The sequence below is a fragment of the Heptranchias perlo genome, chromosome 15, assembly GCF_035084215.1.
Source record: "Heptranchias perlo isolate sHepPer1 chromosome 15, sHepPer1.hap1, whole genome shotgun sequence".
NCBI classification, from domain to species: domain Eukaryota; kingdom Metazoa; phylum Chordata; class Chondrichthyes; order Hexanchiformes; family Hexanchidae; genus Heptranchias; species Heptranchias perlo.
The window spans coordinates 26111378-26138857 of record NC_090339.1 but is presented as its reverse complement, the minus strand read 5'-3'; the positions used below and the strand labels follow the sequence as shown (position 1 = coordinate 26138857).

General features: G+C 45.3%; 1 protein-coding gene across 1 annotated transcript; it reads left to right on the top strand.

Moving 5' to 3' along the window:
- On the top strand, positions 1-27480 carry si:ch211-274f20.2 (calnexin). Its single transcript, XM_067996652.1, has 15 exons — positions 1-150; positions 2028-2161; positions 3744-3817; positions 7129-7181; positions 8405-8546; positions 12670-12751; positions 13626-13818; positions 14420-14609; positions 17502-17615; positions 18289-18445; positions 22568-22783; positions 23684-23803; positions 24154-24253; positions 25537-25640; positions 27101-27480. The coding sequence occupies exons 2-15, from the start codon at positions 2033-2035 to the stop codon at positions 27176-27178; spliced, it is 1752 nt and encodes a 583-aa protein (XP_067852753.1). The 5' UTR covers positions 1-150; positions 2028-2032; the 3' UTR covers positions 27179-27480.

Sequence of the window (27480 nt, the reverse complement as noted above, 5' to 3'; positions counted from 1 at the left end):
CGCTGGTTGCCGGGGGCAAAGGTTGAGAAGTTAGAAGCAGCTCTGGCCTGTTGTGTGCAGCAGTGCTTGTGAAGGGTGCCTCAAGATTACGAAGGTGAGCTGGAAACAGCAGATACCTGGAGCACATTTTGTCAAGAATTAACACTAAAAGTAAGTGTAGATTATAGCTTCTTTCTCTTACTGAGCTCCTTATTTTGAAATAGAGGGGGAATAATGTTACTGTTAATGTTATAACAGATATAGTACTGTGCCATCAACCCTCTTTATTACAAACATGTTAGAAACAGTGAGGTTGTCTCTCTCAACAAAAGACACCTGCTCCTTTACTGACTGTAATCAGGACTCCACAGTAACAAGTGCTCAGTTACCTCAGCAACCCCATCATTATTTTTTAAATGATGGTTGGTGCCTTTTCTAAAATAACCAATAAGGAGGCACTGGGCACAATTAATAAAGAATTTAACCATTAAAAACAAAGGAAACTTATAAACTCAAATAATAATGTTGTTACCGATATCCACTATGCACTCCCTGCGGTGCCCACCGGTCGCGGAAGGCCTCAAGGACACCATGTGTTCCTTCTCCAGGGCCACACGGTCAAGACTGCTGAAGAGAGGCAGGCAGCCAGAGCAACTACCCTCACAGGCCTCATCCACTGTTCATGTGTTCAGGCCAATTCAAGTAGGGCATGTTATTTATCAGGAAGGTGAGAACTAGTTAAGGCCATGAAGGGAGTGGGAATAAAAGTTAATATTGGATGGGAACAAGCCATGATTAAAGCAAATTCAAATGGAGGCGACTCAAAAATGAGACATAATTTTTGCAGGTGGTTTTGAAAAATCATTCTTTGCTTTCAAATCATCTCAATTTGCATCATAACGACTGTTACTGATTTCTAATAGCTGTATGAATCACAAACAGTAGTTATTTAGTCACAGTTATCTGGGCAATTTGCAACAAAGTGACACCTGACCCTGCTTGAAATGTACTTTTATAGTACACACAGAAAAAACACAGAAATCACATGCCAAAGAATACTCTCATATTCAGTGGGAGACGTACCTGCAGAGTGTGAGCTCCCACTCTCTCAGCTTCATGAACTGGGCTGGTAATTCTCAGTGTTTCTTTTGGTTTTTCTCATTCTCCAGCAACAGAATACAAAAAAATACTGTGGAAACAGGGTTATTCCATCATCCATAGCTCAAATAAATCTCCTCTATTTAAACTTACAGCTCAAGGGGTATATTTTCAGACTCTTGGGGTAATTTTCAACTCTGCCGCATGGTAACCAGGATGCACTGCAGCAACTCGCCAAGGCTTCTTCGACAGCACCTCCCAAACCCGCGACCTCTACCACCTAGAAGGACAAGGGCAGCAGGCACATGGCAACAACACCACCTGTACGTTCCCCTCCAAGTCACACACCATCCTGACTTGGAAATATATCATCATTCCTTCATCGTCGCTGGATCAAAATCCTGGAACTCCCTTCCTAACAGCACTGTGGGAGAACCTTCACCACACGGACTGCAGCGGTTCAAGAAGGCGGCTCACCACCACCTTCTCATGGGCAATTAGGGTGGGGAGTAAATGCTGGCCTCGCCAGTGACGCCCACACCCCATGAACGAATAAAAAAAAAAGAGCAGATTGCCCACCCGTTGGAGAACCCACTGGATTTTCATCCCATTGAAATTACTCCCTCTGTTCCCGAGGTCTTGTTCCACAGGAGCACAAGATCAGATCATCAGGCACAGAGGTCAGCCAGCCTAATTTGCAGTGCTCCCAATTTTCCAACCTCACTCCCATTGAGTGACACTGTGCCAGGAATGGAGTCTCCAAATATTTATCCTAAAGTGCTAATAGAGGGTTTTTACTTGTGCTTCAGACAGAACCAAGGTTATGTGAGGCTAATTGAGGGGATATGTGAGGATAGGAGAGGGGATGTGTGAGGCGGGGGAAGGGTTATGTGAGGGGATAATGTCTGTGCCACCATCTCTTGACAAATTGATTGCTTCACTTTCACAAGGTACCATGCGGCTGCAATTGTTTACGTACCTCGCGATCTGTGGACTCGCTCTGGTGCTTGCTCGAGATATTGGTGATGATTCAGAGAAAGATGAGGAGTTTCAAGAGGATCCAGAGCCTACTCGTCCACACAGGGTGAGAGCTTGTCTTGTACAGTTAGATGTATTAGTACCTCAAGTGTTCCAATATCCCTTGGGTAACCCCTCGTCAGGCAATAGCTCTTGAAGTGTGTAGGGTATGTGAATATTTGAACATTAGCATACTGACACCACAGCAGCTGGCAGTGAAACCTTAGTGCTCGTTCAAATGGTGATACAATTTGCGGAAAACACCAAATTGGGTGGTGTAGTTAATAAAAAGGAAGAATGCATCAAAATGCAAGAGGATATTAATAAACTTGCAGGATGGATGTGTAACTGGCAAATAAATTTCAATATAGTGTGAGGTTGGAAGGAAGGATAAGGAGGCCACATGCTGCTTGGATAATAAGAGTCTAAATGGGATAGAGGAGCAAAGGAACCTAGGGGTACAGATACACAAATTACTATAAGTAGCGACGCAGATTAATAAAGCAGTAAAAAAGGCAAATCAAGCACTGGGGTTCATTTCTAGAGGGATCGAATTGAAAAGCAGAGAAGTTATGTTAAACTTTTATAGAACCTTGGTTAGACCATACTTGGAGAATTGTGAACAGTTCTGGTCTCCATATTATAGAGAGGCTATAGTTGCATTGGAGAAGGTGCAAAGAAGATTCACAAGGATGATACCAGAATGAGAGGATATCCTTATCAGGAAAGGCTGAACAGGCTGGGGATCTTCTCTCTAGAAAAGTGAAGGCTGAGTAGTGACCTGATAGAGATCTTTAAGATAATGAAAGGGTTTGATAGGGTAGATGTAGAGAAAATGTTTCCACTTGAGGGGGAGTCCGAAACTAGAGGTCATAAATATAAAATAGTTGCTAATAAATCCAATAGGGAATTCAGGAGAAACCTCTTCACCCAAAGAGTGATAAGAATGTGGAACATACTACCACAAGGAGTAGTTGAGGCAAATAGTATAGATGCATTTAAGGGGAATTAGATAAGCACATGAGGGAGAAAAGAATAGAAGGGTATGCTGATAGAGTTAGATGAAGTAGCGAGGGAGGAGGCTCGTCTGGAGCATAAACGCCAGCATAGACCATTTGGGCTGAATGGCCTGTTTCAGTGCTGTAGTTTCTCGATGTAATCACTGATAGAATTCAATATCAAGAGCATAAAGGCTGCCTGATTTTTCACCTCAGTCATAAAACCCCATCACTGCACTGTCAGAGGTCAGCTAACTCAGGGATTGAACCTGTGCCCACCTTGGTCTATAATCACTCAATAGCAAACCAGATAGTGCATTACCTACTGAGCCATCAGGAAAGCCATTTGAATTCTCTTTAACTGTTGTATTGATACAGCATCAGACCTATTCCCTAGTGTTTGGTACTCCACTATTAGCTACCTGGAGGTGCATAAGACTGATTCAAGTGGCTTGTATCTTTGGTCTTCTCTTCCGCCTGTAAGAAAGTTCCTGGCAACAGGCTGAGATTCTCAGTTCACTGTGAGGCAATGCCAGCCGGTGGCTCTGTGGTGTAACAGTGATTCTAGCCCATTGAATCACCCAGAGGTAACAACTTTTCTAAAGCACTCTTCCCACAGAAGCACTCGGTTTTTATTGTATTTTTTTTCAGATTGTTTATAAGCCACCGAAGCCTGCTGGTGATGTTTACTTTGTGGCCTCCTTCGACACGGATGGTCTTGAAGGGTAAGTTTGCCTCCATGTTTGTTCTCACTGCCTGTGTGAAAACTCTCTATGTCGATCTGTGTGATTGTGTGATTAATTTGCCCGTGTGGGCTCTCCCTGACTGGTGGAATCTTCAGATGGAATCAGTTGAATTGAGAGAAATTTAATAACACTGTATTCTGTAACTAATGAAAGTACCAAACATTTGATCACTCAGTTGAATGGATTAGATGCAGTTAAGAGTTGCTCCGTCTGATGGTAAGCAGAGTTCAGAGTGCCGTAGAACCATAGACCCATGGAAAAGATCAGCACATAAGGGAGTGGTTCGGCCCATCGTGTCCGCACTGGCTCGAAGAACAACCAGGTGCCCATTCTAATCCCACCTTCCAGCACCCGGTCTGTAGCTTTGCAGCTTACAGCACTTTAGGTGCAGGTCCAGGTACTTTTTAAAAGAGTTGAGGGTCCTTGCCTCTACCACCAATTCGGGCAGCGAATTCCATATACCCACCACCCTCTGGGTAAAAAAGTTTTTCCTCATGTCCTCTCTAATCCTTCCGCCAATCAGCTTAAATCTATGCCCTCTAGTTCTTGAACTCTCCACTAGGGGAAACAGGTACTTCCTGTCTACTGTATTAGGCCCCTCATAATTTTGTACACCTCAATCAAGTCTCCCTTCAGCTTCCTCTGCTCCAAGGAAAACAACCCCAACCCATCCAATCTCTCCTCATTGGTGCAATTTTCAAGCCCTGGCAACAGTCTTGTAAATCTCTGCACACTCTCCAGAGCAATTATGTCCTTCCTGTTATGTGATGACCAGAACTGCGCACAATACTCCAGCTGTGGCCTTGCCAGCGTTTTATACAGTTCCATCATTACATCCATGCTTTTGTATTCTATACCTCAGCTAATAATGGAGAGCATTCCGTATGCCTTCTTCACAACCTTATCTACCTGTATTGTCACCTTAAGGGGCCTGTGCACATGCACTCCAAGCTCTCTCACTTCCTCTACCCTTCTCAATATATTTCCGTTTACTGCATATTCCCTTTTACTGTTTGCACTCCCACGTGCATTACCTCACACTTCTTCGGGTTGAACTCCATTTGCCACTTTTCCGCCCACTCCACCAACCCATTGATATCTTCTTGGAGGCTACAGCTACAGTAAAAGCCAGTTGCTTGATTTTCCAGTTGTTAGAGATAGCAAGATAGTGCCATTGGATTTCTGAATCCCTTCTCTCACAACACCAGTGATAGTAAGCTGCTGCGGAATTCATGGAAGATGGGCAGTTTGTCCTAAAGAGGGACGGACTGATGATTAGGGCCAGAAAGAGATGTTCTGCTTCATTTGCTGCTGATTACATCAGTATAGAGAAGATTGGTTAGAAACTGCTTGTTTGTGCACTATGATAGACACATGCAATATCTACAGAAGCCCAGCCCTGCATCTGTGTGAACTCTCTCCTCCCCCTGCTCCCCAGCATTGGTATAACACAATGGCCTGCACTAATGAGACAAACCTCACTTTCTCACATACCTCACATCATTCAGTCTCTTTCAGGCATAAGGGACCTTAATCCCTTCTATCTAGTCTGGATTCGTAACCAGATCCCAGAAATGAATGCTTGATGTTGTAACACACTATGATGCCCCTAGACAATTTTTTCTTTTACTGCCCTTGGGTGTGAAGGATTGCCTGTGAAGAGCAGATGGAGAAAAATTTGGCAGGCAGGATTGTGCACCCATAAAGGAGCCTTCACGATTTTCTGTCCATTAAGTTAAATTGACTGAATATTGTATGGGCTCCATTATGGGCAAGTAACCCTCCCCAAATTTCCCTATGTGCTCTACCCAGGTAATCCTTTACGCCCAAGCATAAGAGGAAGATTTGCCCGCTCATTTATTGATAATTAGTAACATTAAGAAAAGAGGGTCAGTTGTTTCTTTAGGTTAGGCTCGTGCAAGGTTACAATACACGGTTCCAATTCATTAAAATATTTATTCAATTCATTTAAATTAAAATAATTGGGGCTGACATTGTCAGCTGATACCAGCTGAGTCCAGTACTGACCTGCTAGATCATGCTCTGTATTAATGAATAGTGGCTAATATGCGATGGTAAGAGATCCACAGTTTGGTCTGATGGCCATGTGGTTTGTGCTTGTGAATCACATGGATGTAACTGCAGAAGCTCTCCACTGACCTGAAGGACAGGTAATGTTAATGGCAGAAGCCTGGAATGTTAACTATTTTCCTAAGTCTTTAAAGATTAACAATTTTGGTGCCAGAAATTATAGATTCCTTCAAGCTCGAATGACCACAATTTTTTTAAGGAATAACATTCTTTGTTTATCATCCTGGTGTTCATCATTTCAAATCTTCTCCCACTTTTTTCTCTCTTCATCTCCTGAAAGCACTGCCTCCTGATGTGGTACATTTCCACGACTGCTGCATGCCTCTCACCTCCTCATCTAAATAGCCATCCCCCTTGTGTGAGCTTAGACAGTGTCAGCAAGGGAATTCAATCGTGGAAGGAACCAACTATACCTGATCTTGACCTCTCGTGATGTCCACACATGGGCACTTCCACCAGGGGTAACTGGATAGTGATCAGGAGCGGGAACTCTGGCTGATTTTCCCCCCTCTAGCCTGGGGGTGTTGTAGTGCTCCTACTGCAGGTCTGGTTGAGTTCAGCTAACTCGGGGCAGCCAAGCATCAAACCCAGGGACTTTCTGGTCTGTATGGCTTAGTGTAATATAGGCAACTAGGCTACTAAAGGAACCGTACAATTTACCGGACATTTTAACATTCTAGAAACACCTTTGCTTCCCAGTTCTGGAAAAAAGCATTTCATTAATCCATTCACCAACACTTAAAGTCCTATGAGAGAGATTTTCTCTCACAATTTCTCTCTCAATCAAGGCGGCTCTGAGCACCTTGTCAGCCTTTTATGAAGAGGCTTTGGGTTTTACCGTTAACTGGTAAACAATGTGAAAGGTGGGCAGATCTGGGGATGACTCATTATAAAATTGAAGTGTCCTGGCAGGATGGTTTATAACACTGTATGAAGATTGGTGGGACAGAGGTTTACACAATGAAATTTTCCAAATGGCAAGTTCCCAATCTGCATCATGTAGTGGGGAGTAGGTTCTAAGTGGAGACAATGAGGGAGGGAGTAATAATAGGCAAGCTAACCACAGACCAGTGCTGCACACTTCACAGAGGCTGATTTGAGAGCAAGAAAGGCACCATTAGTGGAGGTTTCAGTATTCTGGGGAACATACACTGTGTTTGACACAAAACAGCTGAAAGATTTTACTTTCTTTTCTTCAGGTGGGTAGAGTCTGAAGCAAAAAAGGATGACACTGACGACACCAGATATGAAGGTAAGAAATATCTTTTCTCTGTGAAATACAAGTGGAGTCGTTACTGAGAATTAATTTATTTTGTGCTTTACCTCTGGTTCATTAGATCATGTGGAAGCCAGGCTACATTTTAAACAGGAATACTTTATAACATCTTTGTTTGCTGATTCATTCACTGCTCTCAAGCTCTCATAGTTGCAGATGCTATATACACTTAATGCATATACATATGTGCAGGCTCATCCTGTACACTAGATGGTTGTGTACTTGGAGTCAATATCTAGGCTAGCTGCTTTAGCCCAACAATTCATCTTTCTACACTGGAAAAATCCCATCCTCATCTCAGTGATTGAAACTGTTACCCTGTTGACCCATTTTAAATTCACAGTTAGCTGTTTGCTGTTGTTTTTCCACAATATGTCACAATTCGGCCATCAACTCCACTTCCCATGGTGAGTCAAACAGCTGAGCACAGTCTGAAACTTCTTGAGAGATTTTCCCCTAATTTTTCTCCTCCTCTCCTGAAAGTTTTGACTTATGCTGGGGTACAATTCCAGAGGCACTAACAACCTTCTATTACTTCATGTAAGTGGCCATTTTCCATGTATGACCCAAACAGTGATTATAGGCATGCAATTTGACCATGGACGGCACTACAGATGATCCAGATCCTGTCCTCACTCAATGGAGTCCAATATTGAGCTGTGGCTGACCAACCGGAGGAATGGCTGGCCAGTCGCTCACAGTTGAAGCGGCAGTGAAATGGGCTTACTGTCTACGGTGGGCCCCTTTCAAAATGGCGCCGGCTGCTTCGTCTGGGGAGGGCTACTGACTCCGTATTGAGGCTGTTACTGCCCCATTAACGCCACGCGATATAAGTTAAAATCGACCACAGTATCTGTTACACACATTTTCCAGCAAGAGTCACTGGATAATGATCAGGAACAGAAACCATGGGTAATTTGTAATGTGTATGTGATACTGTATTGTATAGCACAGTTTGAGTGTGACACTGTAATGAATGCTGCAGTTTGTATATGATGCTACATTGTATGGTACAATGTGTAATGCTGTGATATTGTACCCCAGCGTGCCTAGGATACTGTACTGTATGGTTCACTATGTGATACTGTATGGTAGTGTGTGTATAATATTGTATTGCATGGTAGTGTGATATACTGTATGGTACAGTGTTTATAACATTGAGTGCTCCAGGTTGTGGCTAATCAGTTACTGAATTGCAGGAATATGGGCTGTAGAAGAACCTTATGATCAGAAAATGCCAGGAAACAAAGGACTGGTGTTGAAGTCCCGTGGCAAACATCATGCCATTGCTACCCACTTGCAGAGGCCTTTCTATTTCAATGACCTGCCTCTCATTGTGCAGTGAGTATTGTGTTTTCATTCAAAGCCTCTGTTCATCATTTTTGACACATAAACCATCTGATGAATGTTTTCACAGTTAAACAGGACCACTACCCTCGGGTATCTAGAACTATTTGTGAAGTATAACTGCATGGACACCAACTGCCCCCCAGTCCCTCATGCAAGTCTCCATTCTTAATATACAAGTCTAGGTAGTAAAGCCGAGCATCTGGAATTTCCATGAAGCACCAAATTTTTTTTTTCCCCAAAGCTTCGTTTGGGACACAACAACCCCTTTCAAAGATTGTCATTTGAAGGCTCAGCATTGGAACCTGTATAAACAAAGGGACTGTTCTATTAGAACAAGAAGGTCACCCAGGAGGAACATTTAAATGATCGTGTTAGGCTTCTCCTGAAGCACCCATTGTAAATGGACAATTGTATGATTGCAGCATTGCTTAGGTGCATCAGCTGCATTATAGAGCTTCGGCTTAATTTAAATAATGTCTGGGGGCTTAATCAGCCTTGCGCCCAGTCAGTGCATAGGCTCCTAGCGTGCTCATTGCATCAGACATGGAGCAGGCCTCAGGTCATGGTTACACAGGGCCCACACATCTGAAGCAACAGCGGGGACTGCATTATTAGCCCTTCTCAGTCCTGTAAGCACAGTCCATTTGTGGAACTTTGCAAGGGTTGTAGTTCTTCCAGAACCTTATATGTCACCCATTTCAGCAGATATTTTCAGGCTCTTCTTCTGGTTTCAGAAACCATTTATAAAATGATTAAACCTACTAAAAAGTGGTCATACTTTATTTGTGAGTTGAAACATTGTGCATCACCAGGCTGTTCAACAGTGGGTGTGGACCTTACAGTGAGCCTAATCTTGTCTTCACTAATACATAAACACTTTCCAGCAGGGATCACTGGATAGTTATCAGGGACAGGAGCCGTGACTCACATCCCCCTCCCTAGTCTACAGGTGCTGAGGCCAATTGTAGGGCCCCAACCAAGATCAGCTGACTTACACAGTTTTGTCTGGGGTGACGTGATGGCGCATGTTAAAAAAGCATATGGGATCCTGGACTTTATAAATAGAGGCATAGAGTACAAAAGCAAGGAGGTTATGACGAACCTTTATAAACACTGGTTCGGCCACAACTGAAGTATTGGGCCCGATTTTAGCACCCGCTACCGGGTGCGTTCTCGGCGGGGGGGCCCCGAAAATCCCGAAATCCAGGTGCGGGACCGGATCGCGCCTCGATCCCGCCCACTTCCGGGTTCCCCGATGACGCGCCGGCGTGCGCGCACAGCCCCCACTGGTGGGAATCCCGCAGGCAATTAAAGCCAGTGGGATGCCACTTGAGAGTATTTACTTTGCTTGTTCAGGTCATTAACTGACCTGATTAAGGGACTGTGTGTGATTTTGGATAAACATGGGACTGTTTCACACACTGGGGGAAACACTCCCAGGTCGAATGGACGTGTTGCAGCTGTCAGCCTGTGGCAGCTGCAAAGGTCCATTTGACAGGTGGTGGGGGGAGACCCTCAGCCATTGCAGGAGACCGCTCTGTCACTTGGGACAAAGTTTGGCCTCCACCACCCTCCTCCTGATGGTCGAAGTCACCAACCTGCACACTTACCCCGGGGTCCGGAGACATGTACCTACCTTGTGGACCCCCTCAGATGTACATCTTGCGGATGGGGGCCGCCACAGCTGCAGTCATGACCTCCTCGGAGGGCGAACAGCATCACCAGCCTCACCAGCCTCGCCGTCCACCTCTGACACGTGGAGCTCCACAACAGAGTGCTGTGACACATCCACCTGTACAGCAGGAGGGAGGGCTACCACAGAGAGAGATGCGTCGCAGAGGGCACTACCCTCGCCACACGTTCCACAGACCGAGGCTCAGCTCCTGGACCTCTCTGAGCAGCAGTGCACACGGAGGCTCAGAGTCAGTCGACATGTAGCCGTGGACATCTGCAGCCTCTTTCATGCCGAGTTGCTCCTGGCTGGCCCGTGCACCATCTTCCTACCTGTCGCTGTCAAAGTCACCACTGCCCTCCCGAACTTCTGCTCCACAGCCTTCCAGGCTGCAACCGGGGACATCCCTGATGTCTCTCAGTCGTCTGCGCAGAAGAGCCCTGCAAATACACCTACACATACTCTGCAGTGACACACTGGGTGGCATCAGTGGTGGGTCCTCATAGGGATACCCAGGAGCGGGCATTATTGCACAAACCGGACAGGATTCGCGAAGACATGGCAGTAGTGGTGCCAATATAATGTGTGATGTGAGTTGTTCTTTAATTCAATAGAAGTAAGAACCATGACAAACCCTCAAACACCCTTGTGCATCCCCTTCATGCTCACGACACGTTTGCCTTACGCTGCCTACTGCACATATGTGATGCATGCCCTGTGGCTGCAGCACAGGTGGTGGCAGGTTGAGTGAGGCTGGCCGTGAGAGAGATGCATGAGAGGATGAGTATGGGATAGAGCCATGAGATTGTATGAGGATTGGGTTGCGTGGTAGTGGTGGGGTGAGTACTCACGAGGTGAGTAGGTGCAGGTAAGATGAGGATGAGGTTTGAGTGGGTATGAGGGGTGATGTGACAGAGTAGTGTTGGCAGTGCCGAAGGAGATGTGGGGTGGGGGCAGTGTTGTGGCAGACGGAGTGTAGGGGAAAGACTACGTGTTCTCACTGTGGCTGACCTACTGAGGTCATTGGAGCGCCTCCTGCACTGTATGCAGGTGGGCGATATGTTGGTGGCGCTGGTGACCTCCTCTGCCACCTCGAGCCAGGCCTTCTTGATGGCAGAGGCAGGCCGCTTCCTCCCGCCCGCCGGGTGGAAGATCTCTGTCCTCCCCCTCCTGCTCACCCCATCTAATGATACCTGGGGTGAGGCATCATTAAACTGGGAGCAGCCTTCCCCCTGGGCTGCTCCACGCTGTAATTTTTGCTGTTTGTGGCAGCATCTGTCAGTGGAGGACTGCCCCTTTAAATAGAGCGCCTCCAGCTGACAGATCTTACTGCGCATGCGCAGCCCGCCCGACGCGCGGATCAGCAGCGGGGAACCCGGAGGAGCAGGTAAGTGAATCCAATTAGTGTGTTGCCTGCTACGATCGCGCGGGCAACCCACTAATTTCACCGGGCGCGTTTTTAACGCGCCCGCTGGCCCACCTGCCGAGAACCCGCACCCCTGGTAAAATCGGGCCCATTGTCTCCAATTCTGGACACCGCACTTTAGGAAGGACGTGAGGCCTTAGAGAGGGTGCAGAAGAGATTTACTAGAATGGTTTCAGGGATGAGGGACTTCAGTTATGTGGATAGACTGGAGATGCTGGGGTTGTTCTCCTTAGAGCAGAGAAGGTTGAGAGGAGATTTGATAGAGGTGCACAAAATCATGAGGAGTCTACAGAGTAGATAGAGAGAAACTGTTCCCATTGGTGGAAGGGCTGAGAACCAAAGGACACAAATTTAAGGTGATTGACAAAAGAACCAAAGGCGACATGAGGAAAAACTTTTTTACGCAGCGAGTAGTTAGGATCTGGAATGCACTGCCTGAGGGGATGGTGGAGGCAGATTCAATGGTGGCTTTCAAAAGGGAATTGGATAAGTAGTTGAAGGGAAAAAATTTGCAGGGCTACGGGGAAAGGGCGGGAGAGTGGGACTATCTGGATTACTCTTGCAGAGAGCCAGCATGGGCTGGACGGGCCAAATGGCCTCCTTCTGTGCTGTAACCATTCTATGATTTTATATGTTGTTGGTGCTCCCACATGTCACTGCATTTTTTAGCACTGTTCAGCTTTGCACCCATAAATCCCAACACTGAGTTTCCAAAGTTGGCTGTAGTATTAGGAGAATCACTGACTGGAGGCTAGACACTTCCCTGCAGGGAGGCAGAGAAAACCAGATAGAGATTCGCTGCTGGCCTCTCTCTTGTAGCTCCTAGCAGGGAGTTACAGAGATGCACTGGCAGAGCCCTCAGAGCAAGCACCCTATCTACCCTCCTGGCCAATGAATGGTGTTTAATGAGTGGAGACCTGAGAACAGGAAAAGGAAGAAGAATATTGAGTAACAAAAAAAAAGATGAGGAGTCACTGCAGTTAAATATGCTGGTATCCTTCCTCACTCTCCTGCAGGTACGAGGTACATTTCCAGAATGGAATCCAGTGCGGGGGTGCATACCTGAAGCTTCTCTCTGAAGATAAAGAGCTCGACCTGGTAAGTCATCCTGTTGAGAAGTGGCAGGACCAGTCTAAGTTCCTTTTGTGTGTGCTGTAGTGTGAGACGCTTCATTGCTGAATACAGCTAGGTATTGAGGATGAACAGCATCCAGGACAATAAATTGTCAGTGGATGTATCTAGTTATTTGTTTGCTGTGTCTCTCTAGTTCTAATGTTTGAATGGAAGTTTTTTTTCTACATAAAAGTACTATATAAATGCAAGTTGTTGTAGTAGTAGTACAACTGGAAGTAGCTGAACTCCCAGAGACCTTCAGCATAACCAGCAGTGGTAAAAAGCACTGAGGAACTGTTACCAAGACTGGGAATCTTATTGCTGCTTTATGCACTGCTGCAATCCCACAGTGCACTGACCCTTCACCTGGCAAAACCATAGGAGGTAACCAAACTCAGTGATTACTATATTTCTCAGACTGTCAGTAGGTAATTACTGCCATTCTCAGACTGTCAGTTGATGGTTACCATCGATTCCAGATTGCGTCGGTCAGTGATTATTGTCGACCCCAAACTCTGTTGGTTAGTGTTTACTGTCAATCCCAGACTATATCAATGGATGGTTACCGTTGATACCAGACCGTGTCAATTGATGGTTACTATTGACCTCCTACTATGTTGATCAGTGATTACTGTTGATCCTAGACTGTGTCGATCATTGATTACCAATGATCTCACATTGTCAATATTTTCAGGGAGCAGAAGGGTACCAGCTTGACATTGAGACAGGAACACAGTGAAAATAGTTCAAGTGGGTTCTGCACATGCTGGCAGATCCCACACAATCTGGATGATTTGAATGGCCCTTTTTCATGTCTGCTTTCTTGTGTTCTTTATCAGTTTTAACACTTTTTTTACAGAGCAAGTTCTTTGACAAAACTCCTTACACTATCATGTTTGGACCAGACAAGTGTGGCCAGGACTATAAATTGCACTTCATCTTCAGACATAGGGATCCAGTGACGGGTGTATACAAGGAGAAGCATGCCAGGAAACCAGACGTGGACCTCCAGAGCTACTTCACTGACAAAAGACCTCACCTATACACACTGAGTAACACGATTCTCTTAATCATTCTAACATGATCAGAAACAGTAGCAAGAGAGGGATGACAGTCATTAAGGAAGCACCCTCAATGCTCTACGATCAGAGTGAAACTTGCAAGTTTCCTCAGTGAGATAGCAATCATTCAGAGTCCTTATTAAGGATGAATTAGTTCATTATCAAACAGCACAGAACAGACAGAAGTCCAAAATACATTTGAATATAGTAACTAAACAATCTACCATCTCTGTTAGTTAACTATTGGTGAAAATAATAATTAAGCTCTAGAAAATATAAAAGGCACCAGCCTCATGTGTTCAAGACAATCTGCAGAGCCAATCTTCCTGTATCAAATCCACAGATTAAAGTATAGATGCCAAAACCCAGCTCCTTTGCTTTATGAGTAGGTTCACTATTGCATCTTAGTTCATTAATATATTGTAATATATTGGCATATTATAATGTATAATTGTTTAAAATTATACATTATAATATGCCTTATAAAATCATGTAATTATACATGATTTTAAAGTACTTAAAATCATTTTGACTTATTCTCTTTTATCTCTCTCCCTACATCCAATAACAATTCAAAAAATGACTGATTGAGTTGTGAGACCCGACAACAGTTATGAGATTCTGATAGATGAGAGCTCTGTGAGTAAGGGAAGCCTCCTTCAGGACATGACTCCCCCTGTCAACCCTCCCAAAGAGATCGATGATCCCAACCATCAAAAACCTGAAGACTGGGATGACAGGCGTCAAATACCTGACCCAGAATCAGTGAAGCCCCATGACTGGTGAGGATTAAACAAGCCTACGTTAAGTGAAAATGTTTGCGCACATATACTGTAGTCTGTGTATACATCCAACCCCTCTTCTTTCGCAACACTAAAAATGAGCATGAATCCAGAGTCAGCATTCCTCTCCCAATACTAGAGACCACAAATGGTCATCTACCCCCCCAACAATACAGAACATAATTTGAATAGAGACATCCCTCCCACAGACAATAGATTTTTTTTATTCGTTCATGGGATGTGGGCATCGCTGGCAAGGCCAGCATTTATTGCCCATCTCTAATTGCCCTTGAGAAGGTGGTGGTGAGCCACCTTCTTGAACTGCTGCAGTCCGTGTGGTGAAGGTTCTCCCACAGTACCATTAGGTAGGGAGTTCCAGGATTTTGACCCAGCGACGATGAAGGAACGGTGATATATTTCCAAGTCGGGATAGTGTGTGACTTGGAGGAGAACGTGCAGGAGAACGAGGTGTTGTTCCCATGTGCCTGCTGCCCTTGTCCTCCTAGATGGTAGAGGTTGTGGGTTTGGGAGGTGCTGTCGAAGAAGCCTTGGCGAGTTCCTGCAGTGCATCCTGTAGATGGTACACACTGCAGCCACAATGCGCCGGTGGTGAAGGGAGTGAATGTTTAGGGTGATGGATGGGGTAATCAAGCGGGCTGCTTTGTCCTGGATGGTGTTGAGCTTCTTGAGTGTTGTTGGAGCTGCACTCATCCAGGCAAGTGGAGAGTATTCCATTACACTCCTGACTTGTGCCTTGTAGATGGTGAAAAGGCTTTGGGGAATCAGGAGGTGAGTCACTCGCCACAGAATACCTAGCCTCTGACCTGCTCTTGTAGCTGCAGTATTTATGTGACTGATCCAGTTGAGTTTCTGGTCAATGGTGACCCCCCCCCAGGATGTTGATGGTGGGGGATTCGGCGATGGTAATGCCGTTGAATGTCAAGGGGAGGTGGTTAGACTCTCTCTTGTTGGAGATGGTCATTGCCTGGCACTTGTCTGGCACGAATGTTACTTGCCACTTATGAGCCCAAGCCTGGATGTTGTTCAGATCTTGCTGCAAGCGGGCACAGACTGCTTCGTTATCTGAGGGGTTGCGAATGAAACTGAACACTGTGCAGATCACCACGAAATTCATAAACTCTCCTTCATCAGCACTAGAGACCACTAGTGAAATATATAGATATACCTCCACCAACACTAGAGATCACTAGTGAAATACAGAGACATCCCTCTGCCTGACCTCTCCCGAGGGATATGGGGATCAGGCGGAAAAGTGGAGTTGAGGTCGAAGATCAGCCATGATCTTATTGAATGGTGGAGCAGGCTCGAGGGGCCATGTGGCCTACTCCTGCTCCTATTTCTTATGTTCTTATGTTCTGACACTAGAGATCAATAGTGAAATACAGAGATATCCCTCCAATACTAGAGATCACTAGTGAACTACAGAGACATCCCTCCACCAACACTAGAGATCACTAGTGAAAAAACAGAGACATCCCTCCACCAACACTAGAGATCACTAGTGAAAAAACAGAGACATCCCTCCACCAACACTAGAGATCACTAGTGAAGTACAGAGACATCCCTCCACCAACACTAGAGATCACTAGTGAAAATACAGAGACATCCCTCCACCAACACTAGAGATCACTAGTGAAGTACAGAGACATCCCTCCACCAACACTAGAGATCACTAGTGAAAATACAGAGACATCCCTCCACCAACACTAGAGATCACTAGTGAAGTACAGAGACATCCCTCCACCAACACTAGAGATCACTAGTGAAAATACAGAGACATCCCTCCACCAACACTAGAGATCACTAGTGAAGTACAGAGACATCCCTCCACCAACACTAGAGATCACTAGTGAAAAAACAGAGACATCCCTCCACCAACAATAGAGATCACTAGTGAAGTACAGAGACATCCCTCCACCAACACTAGAGATCACTAGTGAAAATACAGAGACATCCCTCCACCAACACTAGAGATCACTAGTGAAAATACAGAGACATTCCTCCAACAACACTAGAGATCACTAGTGAAATACAGAGACATCCCTCCACCAACACTAGAGATCACTAGTGAAGTACAGAGACATTCCTCCAACAACACTAGAGATCACTAGTGAAAATACAGAGACATTCCTCCACCAACACTAGAGATCACTAGTGAAATACAGAGACATCCCTCCACCAACACTAGAGATCACTAGTGAAATACAGAGACATTCCTCCAACAACACTAGAGATCACTAGTGAAATACAGAGACATCCCTCCACCAACACTAGAGATCACTAGTGAAATACAGAGACATCCCGCCACCAACACTGGAGATCACCTGTGAACACAAATTTGAATTAACAGGAGTGGTCTGTTTCTGCTGGGATTAGTACAGTCTTGCAGCTAAAGAGTTTTCTAATCTCAGCCAGGATGGTAATGGAGGCACTATAATTGGCCTTGCTGGCTTAAATTAGAGAGTAATAAAGTCAGACAGGCTCCTGTTCCTGATCAGAATCCCGAAGCCCTTGCTTCAGGTCTAGACATTGGCTGTAGACAAGGTAGGGCTCAGCTGTGATCCTCCTCCAATCACATACCTTGCCAATACTGAAGGTGGATGCCAACTGTGGAAAGAAAGCTGGAGGGAGAGGGAAAAAAGAGCACAGCTGGCAGCTGTCTTATAGTCACTGTTTCAGAACACACCTCTCCAACTAATTTCAAATCCCTCACCTAGGTCTTTGGGTATGTGTAAAGTCTGGAGTAGTTTCTATCGGTTATTGTATTTTATTTACAAACCTTTGTGCACGTTGAATAATTCCTAATATGAAGATATGTCAGATATTCATATGTGCAGCTGCTAAGGGATGTCACCATGTTCTGTATGACAGGGACGAGGATGCTCCCCCCAATATTCCAGATTCCACAGTTATGAAACCGGATGGCTGGCTGGATGAGGAGCCAGAGTATATTCCAGATCCTGAATCAAAAAAACCCTCAGACTGGTGAGTACTGAATGATTACAGACTGATAGCAGATCCCAGACATCTTTCCAAAACAGAGTTAATGAGTATAATCTCACCCAGGCAGACCAGTATACTCTCCACTCTTCACCGTACTCCCGATATATGCCAAAACCTCACTGTAATATTCTTTCATGTACCCCACCCCTCAGTGTAACATTATCTGATATACTCCACCACTCACTATAAAATTCTTTCATATATTCCACACCCCTCACAGTAACACTCTTTCATATAGCCGAGAAAACTCATTGTAACATTCTCTGATATAGCCCTCATCCCTCACAATAACGCTACTAATGTTATACTGGACCTCAAATGCCTCATGCAATAATGTGAGCGAGCTTTAGTCTATATCTCATCCATGTTGTGTCTAACCTAAGTGTGTTCAATGAGGCAATGTAGAGATAGTTTTACCCTGCATCTAACCCATGCTTACCTGACCCGGGAATCCTTGATGATGACACAACCCCAGCAAAGATTTCCCTCACTTTCATGAACACAAAAAAATTACTAAAGGTATAAGTTTAAAATTAGATTTAATCTAAATAATCATGAGGATATACCCAAATCTCCTGAATACAGCTATTTCCTTATTTTCTTTTAACATTCTAGAATTGTTTTAATGTTAGTATGACTTTAATATCTTTTACAGGGATGAGGATATGGATGGTGAATGGGAAGCACCCCAAATCCCAAACCCTCTGTGTAAGACTGCACCAGGCTGTGAAATCTGGAGCCCCCCCATGATTCCTAACCCCGCCTACAAGGGCAGATGGAAAGTGGCAATGATTGACAATCCCAAATACAAGGTAAATTCATTGATGTTGCACTGCAGGTCTTTGTGTGAAACAAGTCTCACATGTGTTGTAGTCTTTCTTACAATTCTGACATTGGCTAAAAGATTTGGTAATTCTTTGGAGTTCCTGTTATGGATTATTGGTAAGTGGTGTGCTACTGAGCCATGCAGACCAGAAAATCCCAAGTTAGATTCCCAGCCCATGTTGAGTTAGCTGATCTCAGCTGGGAATAGCAGTTGGGTGTTACATATGGGGCTTCATTTTAGCACCCGCTATCGGGTGCATTCCTGGCGAGGGGGCTCCGAAAATCGGGGAATCCCAGAGCGGGTTCGGAGCCCGGCTCCAACCCACCCACTTCCGGGTTCCCCACAGACGCGCCGACGTGCGCGCGCAGCTCCCGCATGTGGGACTCCCGCAGGCAATTAAAGCCAGCGGGGTGCCACTTAAGACTATTTACATTGCTATTTCAGGTCATTAACAGATCTAATTAAGGGAATATGTGAGGAGGGGTGGGATTTTAGAGACAACTGGGACTGTTTCCCATACTGGGGAAAACACTCCCAGTTGAAATGGACGTGTTGCAGCTGTCAGCCTGTGGCAGCTGCAAAGGTCCATTTGACAGGTGGGGGGGGTGGGGGGAGACCCTCACTCATTGCAGGAGGCCACTCTGTCACTTGGGACAAAGTTTGGCCTCCACCACCCTCCTCCTGACAAGAAAATTCACCAACTTGCACACTTACCCCGGGGTCCAGAGACATGTACCTACCTTGCCGACCCCCTCAGATGTACATCTTCTGGATGGGGGCTGCCGTAGCTGCAGTCATGACCTCTTCGGAGGGTGAACAGCATCACCAGCCTCACCGACCTCGCCGTCCACCTCTGACGCGTGGAGCTCCACAACAGAGTGCTGTGACACATCCACCTGCACAGCAGGAGGGAGAGCTACTGCAGAGAGAGATGCGTCGCAGAGGGCACTACCCTCGCCACAGGGTCCACAGACTGAGGCTCAGCTTCCTGGACCTCTCTGAGCAGCAGTGCACACGGAGGCTCAGAGTCACTCGACATGTAGTTGTGGACATCTGCAGCCTCCTTCTTGCCGAGCTGCCCGGTTGGCCCGAGCACCATCTTCTTACCTGTCGCTGTCAAAGTCACCACTGCCCTCAACAACTTCTCCTCCGCATCCTTCCAGGGTGCCACCGGGGACATCGCCGATGTCTCTCAGTCGTCTGCACAAAAGAGCCCTGCAAATACACCTACACCCACTCTGCAGTGACACAATGGGTGTCATCAGTTGTGGGTCTTCATTGTGATCCTCAGGAAAGGGCATTATTGCACAAACCAGACAAGATTCGTGAAGACGTGGCAGTAGTGGTGCCAATATAATAAGTAATGTGAGTTGGTCAGAAATTCAATATAAGTAAAAACCATGACAAACCCTCAAACACCCTTGTGCATCCCCTTCATGCTCACGACACGTTTGCCTTACACTGCCTACTGCACATATGTGATGCATGCCCTGTGGCTGCAGCACAGGTAGTGGCAGGTTGAGTGAGGCTGACTGTGAAACAGATGCATGAGAGGGTGAGTATGAGATAGAGCCATGAGATTGTATGAGGATTGAGTTGAGTGGTAGTGGCGGGGTGAGTACTCGCGAGGTGAGTAAGTGCAGGTAAGATGAGGATGAGGTTTGAGTGGGTATGAGGAGTGATGTGACAGAGTAGTGTTGGCAGTGCAGAAGGAGATGTGGGGTGGGGGCGGTGATGTGGCAGACGGAGTGTAGGGGAATGAGTAAGTGTACTCACTTTGGCTGACCTACTTCGGTCATTGCAGCGCCTCCTGCACTGTATGCAGGTGGGCGATATGTTGGTGGTGCAGGTGACCTCCTCTGCTACCTCGAGCCAGGCCGCTTCCTCCCGCCCGCCGGGGGGAAGATCTCTGTCCTCCCCGTCCTCCTCACCCCATCTAATGATACCTGGAGTGAGGCATCATTAAACTGGGAGCAGCCTTCCCCCTGGGCTGCTCCATGCTGTAATTTTTTCTATTTGTTGCAGCATCTGTCAGTGGAGGACTGCCCCTTTAAATAGAGCTCCTTCAGCTGACAGAGCTTACTGCGCATGCGCAGTCCGCCCAACGCGCAGATCAGCAGTGGGGAACCTGGAAGACCAGGTAAGTGGATCCAATTAGGCTGCGATCGCGCGGGGGGCAGACTGATTTCGCCGATAGCCCCCCCGCCGCGATCCCGCAGCCCTGGTAACATCGAGCCCATGGTGTTTGTACCTCGGACTAGGGAAGTTAAAACCCCACCCCTGACTATTATCTAGATCCCGCTGAGAAGTGCATGTGTGGGTATCAGGTGAGCATCAGGTTTGGCTGTGATGTCTTACACAGTCAAATAGCCTGGCAGCATTCACTGGGGCTCACACATGAGGAGTGGGGTACTGAAGGGCATTCAGTCCCTCAGAGTCATATTGCAGCAACTGTCAGGCAAGTTTTTAGAAGAGGAGGCAGAAAAAATTTGAAATTATTTTTGTTCACAGGAAGATGAATTCAGCTGTGAATTAAGGGGCCAGATTTTGCTGTAGCAGTGCATCTAATGGCCTGCTGTTAGTTAGACTTGCCCCTACACCCTTCAGCTAAAAAAAAATTGTCCATAAAGTTGCCTGAAAGTGCGAGCTGATAATGACACAGTGAGGGAAACAGGGCATCTGGGACCTCAGTGAACAGGCAACCAACAGGGTATCTCTTTAACTAATGAGATTTAAGGATTGTTAAAGAAAGACTGAGGAGGGCAAATTCAATCTCAAATCAGGCACAGAAAGAGAAATAGAGGGAAAGAAAGATTAGATTAAGAGAGAGAGAAAAAAGAGACAGAAAGGAAAAGTAAGAAAAACAAATTTAATTTAAAATTTGACTTTTTTAAAATCTCCCCGAAAAATTCAAAACCTGAAGGAAAGAGACTCCACTCTTGTAATAGTTCATTTTCATTGCCTGAGGTTGATTGGCAGTAATTAACAATTATCATGTCGTTAAAAGGGTACTTATGCTATTAATTACTAGCCCTAAATATCTGCAGCAGGTTTAGTTTGTATCTACCGCGCAAATACAGCAACTCCATGACATTCAATGCATGTCAATGGTGAGGCAGACAGTGAGATGCCATTTTCGTGAAGCTAACAGCGGAAGGGCGCAACTTGGACAGCAACTTTTGGATATTCGCATTTAACCGCACATCTGCTCCTTGCCTGAAGTTACTGTACCATTTACTCATAAATAACGGTGAGCGCCATTAGCCTCATTGTTATTTTGACAGCAAATTCTGGCCAAGGTGTTTTTACATTGCGGCACTGGTTCAGAGAGAGCAGCACAATGTCATCCTCCCAATGGTGCTGTCCGCTGTTAATTGTCCTCCTGGCACTGTACCCTATCAGGCGCCAGGCACAGAAAAATACAGGACCTTTGCAGCAAATGTGGCAGCTGTTCATAAGACCCAAAAAAAAGTGGTGGAAAGTGAATCAGACAGTTTTCCTTTCTAACTGCAGCCAATGCAAGAGGAATGGGACTGCAGTTTTTAAACATAATAGACCCTTGAGTGTAGTCGGACCCGATATGATACAAAATAGCAGACATCAGCCTTGTTAAATCTCAAATAATGCCCAGAGTTCAGGATGGGTTGTAACAAGCAGGTTATTTACACTAACCCAGTACCAGTCCTTTCTACATTACTTACACCCAACCTGATTCACAGAGCCACATACACCCATCTAAACTAGCTGACTGACCTGCCTATGACAAGCATCAAAAGTGATTGCCTGTTTACTGTATACCTGTAACTTGGTGATTGTGATCACAACTGAGAGAAAACCTCACCATCTCTGTAATATGCCATTCTGTGTAACACGTACTTCTTTGTAACATACTTCTCTCTATAACAAATGCAGACCCTTCGAAGTAACTGACTTCTTGTTAACACATCACTTTCTTTAACATACTCCACTTTAAACACACACCACTCACTGTAGCCAACTCCCTCTCTCTCGAGTATGGCACAATATTTATAGCACATGCTCTGTATAACATAATCCGGAAATCTAAGTTAGCAAAACTGATTAACAATTTTTCCAACTTTTCCAATAGGGAGTTTGGATACCTCGAAAGATTCCTAACCCAAACTATTTTGAGGATCCAAAACCATTCCATATGACTCCAATCAGTGCAATTGGACTTGAGCTGTGGTCAGTGACTGCTGATATCCTGTTTGACAGTTTTATTTTATCTTCTGATGAGAGAGTTGTCAAGCAGTGGGTGAAAGACACATGGGCACGAACAAAGGCAGCCTACGATGCAGATGGAGTAAGTAAATGTGATAATTGTGTTTCATAGTGTCACAGTGTGTCTATGACCAAATGTGTCTAATAATGTCTGACAATGTCTGTCCAAGTATGTCTGTGTGGGAGAAATCTTTCTCCTTGCTCCTGCCTGAAATCAAGTAGGATCGCAGTGGAGAATGACAGAAAATTCTGGTGGTGAAGCCTACCATCGCCTCACTGCCCCAACCAAGCGCCACCGCAGGCTGCTCCTTCCTGACCTGCCACATGCAAATAGTGGCAGAGGGCGGGTCTTGGGTCCCCAGCAGATTTCTCTCCCTCTGCCTTACCAGGGCTGCCATATGGAAGGTGACAAGAGGCCCCAGGAAACAGAGGTAAAGGCCCTGACTTCCCCAAATGGAGGGACAGGGCTTTTTAGCAGCCTACCCTCTCAGACCCAGAATTTACAGGCTGAAGGCCTCTTGGTCTCAGCCAAGACCTTCAGTGGGAGCTGTAACTCTGACCTTCGTGGTACTTCTGCCTCTTTAAGGTCCTTTGCTGCCACTTCTGATACTGCCTCGAGTTTTCTCCTTTGCATTGGCAGGCTCCCTTTTGTTGGCAGAATTCCCACCGCTAGCCCGCTGTTCATATGGAATGAACACCGACTCAGGAAAATGGATTGGGGTGTGGTGGGGCAGATTCGCTGGGGTCGGTGGAAGTCTTGCCCCACCAAAATTCCGTTCCGAAGAGAATTCCCCCCCACCCAGTATGTCTAATGGTGTCTGCATGTGACAGAATGTCTGTCTGCTTGTGATTGTGTTTGATTATTTTCTGATGTGCCTGATAGTGCCTGGTGTGACTTTGTTTCGCAGTTTCTGAGTGTGCCTGACAGTGTGTTCTGTCATCAGTGACTGAGGTAATTGTTGCTGTTCACTGTTGTCCACAGCCTGGTTTGATCATGAAGCTGATTTTGGCAGCAGACAAGCGCCCGTGGCTCTGGGGCGTCTACGTGTTCACCGTTGCTCTGCCAGTTATCTTATTCATTAGCTTCTTTTGGCCAAACAAGGTATGTCTGTTTAACAATTCTGTGTATTTCTTAGTGAAGAGTGAAATGCCTAGGCTAAAAATAATTCCACTGTCTAAACGACACTGTTCTGTGTGGTATTGTGTTCTGTACTGTATTCTTCTGCCCTGTGCTGAACTCTCTTGTACTGTGATGCTCTGTTCTGTACTTTCCTGTGCTGCACCTCTTCTGCCCATGCTATACTTTCCTGCTCTGTGTTGCGATGTATCTCCTGCCTTGTGCTTTATGCTCCTGTGCTATACTGTACTTTTGTGCTCTATCATGTACTATCCTGCCTTGCATTGTATTCTGCCCTGTGCTGTACTCTCCCGTGCTGTGGTTTGTTTTCCCAGCGGTTTGGGCCCCCTGATGATTATTATTACAAGAAGACAGATGATGTGCAGCTCAATGACGAAGAAAAAGTGATAACAGAAGCAAAGCCTCAGCAGTCAGGTAACCTAAATAACATTCATATAGGTGATGTAATACAGCTCACCTCGCTCAACTTTCAAGAGTTTCCATGAGTCACAGGGGTTGATTTTGGCTACCTTCAGCTTGTGTTAACAGCCTCAAAATGGGGTCAGTTATCTTACCGCCACGTTAACACTGGTGATGCAGCCGGCTCCAGTTTGAAAGGTGCCCACCACCAGGTGTCCAAAGCACCTTTTAATCTGAAGTCTGGGTCCTAAGATGTAAATAGGACAATGAATGCCATTTTAGGTTGGAGCCTGCGCAACAACCCAGTTTCACAGGCATGGAACTGAAAAGCCCTGCCAAAGGTAAGTGTCAAATTATTTTTGTGGGCTTCGAAGAAGCAGGAATGCTCCTCTGGGGCCCACAAAAATAATTTGGGTTGCTGCCAGCCGGCCCCCACCCCACACGATCGCACTCTTGGGCTAGTGAGGGAAAAATCAGTCAGGTATTAAATTCCTGATTACCATCCAGTCACCAGCCTGCCAACATTCAGTTCAAGACCTCATACATGGCCCCTGGGCAAGGTACCGGAGTGCTCCCAGGATCATGGGAACTGCAGCCTGGTGGGACTCATTGTGTCCAGGACAGAGGAGGCAAATAGGGAGAAAAAGTGAGAAAATTGGGAAAACTAAAAAAAAAATTGTAGATTCCAATTTGCTGGAGAGAGTTTATCTAGTGAGGGACTCCAGATTTCTAACCTTTCCTTGAGCTGTGAGCTTCGAATTAAAAAAAAGACGCCGACAATCATGCTGCTCCAAAACCCCACCACTGGGATGTGCCCAAGAGCGGAATATTGACAATGGTTCCCTGATTCCCTACCGCTGTGAGGAAGCATTTGACCTCTGCTTAACCTCACCTCGAGCTAACAAGGTTCAGATTAGAACACACTGAGGGGAATCCACCCCCAAATCAAATGGTTATGTTTTTTAATAAGACTGTTCTGTGTAAATTCTACACAATAAGCAACTGTTAGCAATAAGTTTGAGGAAGCGATTCAGTCCAGGGCTTTTCTGATTCAGTCTCACTGGGTATGCAGGTGGTATATCTGACGGATGCAGCTCAGTAAATCCTGATCCTGGACTGGTGTTTGTTCATAATGAAAATTAAGTGAAAACTTTAATAACTAATGCCTCCATATTATAAGGCACAAAATTTGATTGGAAAAATAGGATTGCTATTTTTTTTTAAAAATCGATTGCTGGTGTCCAGTTTCCAGGCAGGCCATTCAACTGCAGTTGTTAATAATTAATAATTATTTTTAGGTGATACTTCACACGATCAACAAGATAATGAAGATAAAAACAAAGAGATGAAGGAAGGAAATGCCGTGAGAAAAATGAAAGTAGATTTGGAAACATCTGCACAGGTTGGATGTTTCTGACAGTTATTTAGCATCTTAAAGGGGTGTAAAGGTTTTTATTTTGGCCAAACTTTTGAATTAATGGAATCACTAGAGCATTTACCCATAACATTTTCCAGCACCAAATTATTTCTTTAAGCAAATTTTCTAAATCAGGGGGCTCAGCAGCATAGCCTGGCCAGCCACCACCAGGGCAGCCAAAGGAAAGGGTTTTTTTTACATAAGTTTAAAAAAATTGGGATAGAGGGAGTGTAATCAATCACTCCACAATCAATTACACTCCCTTCAGAGCATTTAAAATGTTAATATCCTCCATCCACAAACCATAGCAACGCTGTACAGCAGGAACGCACAGCATTCCTAGCATCCAATGTTGCTATAATGCAAGTGATGGGAAATATGCCATATGACCCATTTCCATTATTTGCAACTCATTACAACATGCCCGCCCGTATCTGGGCAGGGAAATTGAAGCTCCAACATCAGTTTCCTGGCTCCCTGTCCGATTTTCTGCCCTTGCCTATCATGGTGATGCCAGGGAACTGGTGTAATTCCAAAGCAAAACTGGCCTTTTAGAATCTTGCCCGACTGGGGACTAAATTCTAGCAATTGAAAGAACGAACTTGAATTTACATAGCACCTTTCACCTCAGGACATCCCAGAGCACTTTACAGCCAATTAAGTACTTCTGAAGTGTAGTTACTGTTGTAATGTAGGCAACATGGCAGCCAATTTGCACACAGCAAGATCCCAAAAACAGCAATGAGATAATCTGTTTTAGTGATGTTGGTTGAGGGATAAACATTGGCCAGAACACCGGGAAGAACTCCCCTACTCCTCTTCAAATAATGCTGAGGGATCTTTTACTTCCACCTGGGAGGACAAACGGGGCTACGATATAATCTCTCATCCGAAAGACGGCATCTCAATCAGTGCAGCATTCCTTCAATACTGCACTGAAGTGTCAGTCTAGATTTTGTGCTCAAGCCTCTGGAGTAAGGCTTGAACCCACAACCTTCTGACTCAGTAGCGAAAGTGCTACCACTAAGCCATGGCTAACATCTAATTGCCAGGATTTAAGAAAAAAAATTACATAATCAGAAGTCATGTTAGAACCACTTCTCTCTAATTCATGCACAAAATCATGAGCAAGTGGCAATTATAATCATCCCTTCTCCCAGAAGCAATAAGCCCTGAGTACCTAGGTGGATAGTGGGCACTGACTGCTTAACAAATCAACCGCATAGTTTTTGTGATTTTCACAATAGCCTCTTACTCTTGAGGAGAGAGAAGTGTGTAAACACTGCAGTGAGTCCTGTTCCATAAGCAGAGGATATTATTTCTACATTGAGTTGTTCTAATGGGAGATCTCCATCATTCACTAAGTGGGGGGGGGGAGGGGTGCAATTATGTTGATGTGGGAAATAAAACATTTCAGATACTTATGGAAATAATTCTGGTTGCAGGCACAAGGGGGCGGTGAGCCAGACCCAGGTCAGAGTGCAGGAGAGACTCTGCGATACCGCAAGACAAGGCTGGAGTAATGACCACCAGGATTCATGCTCTTCAAAAAGATTAACTTTTACACAAAGTATTCAATTGTCAGCCTTACCAGATTTTTACAGAAAACCTGGGACATTTCTGGAGATCTATAACTGTTTGTTAGTAATGGCTATGCAACAGACATTGGAGGAAAGATGTTCTGTTTTTTATTTGTAACAATATTATAAATGTGTTCTTTATATTTGTGTTTACAATTTTGCTTCAAATAGTGGACAGAGAAAATCCTTCCTCATTATAACAAGTTGTAATAAAATAAAACATTTTTTTCTTGTATTCACTGAAA

Bases quoted from the DNA above. Each gene is read 5' to 3' on its own strand.
- si:ch211-274f20.2 (XM_067996652.1), top strand. From the start codon at position 2,033: ATGCGGCTGCAATTGTTTACGTACCTCGCGATCTGTGGACTCGCTCTG. The intron at 13,819-14,419 runs GTAACACGATTC...TGACTGATTGAG, and splicing joins ACCTCACCTATACACACTGA to TTGTGAGACCCGACAACAGT. The intron at 24,254-25,536 runs GTAACCTAAATA...AATTATTTTTAG, and splicing joins AGCAAAGCCTCAGCAGTCAG to GTGATACTTCACACGATCAA.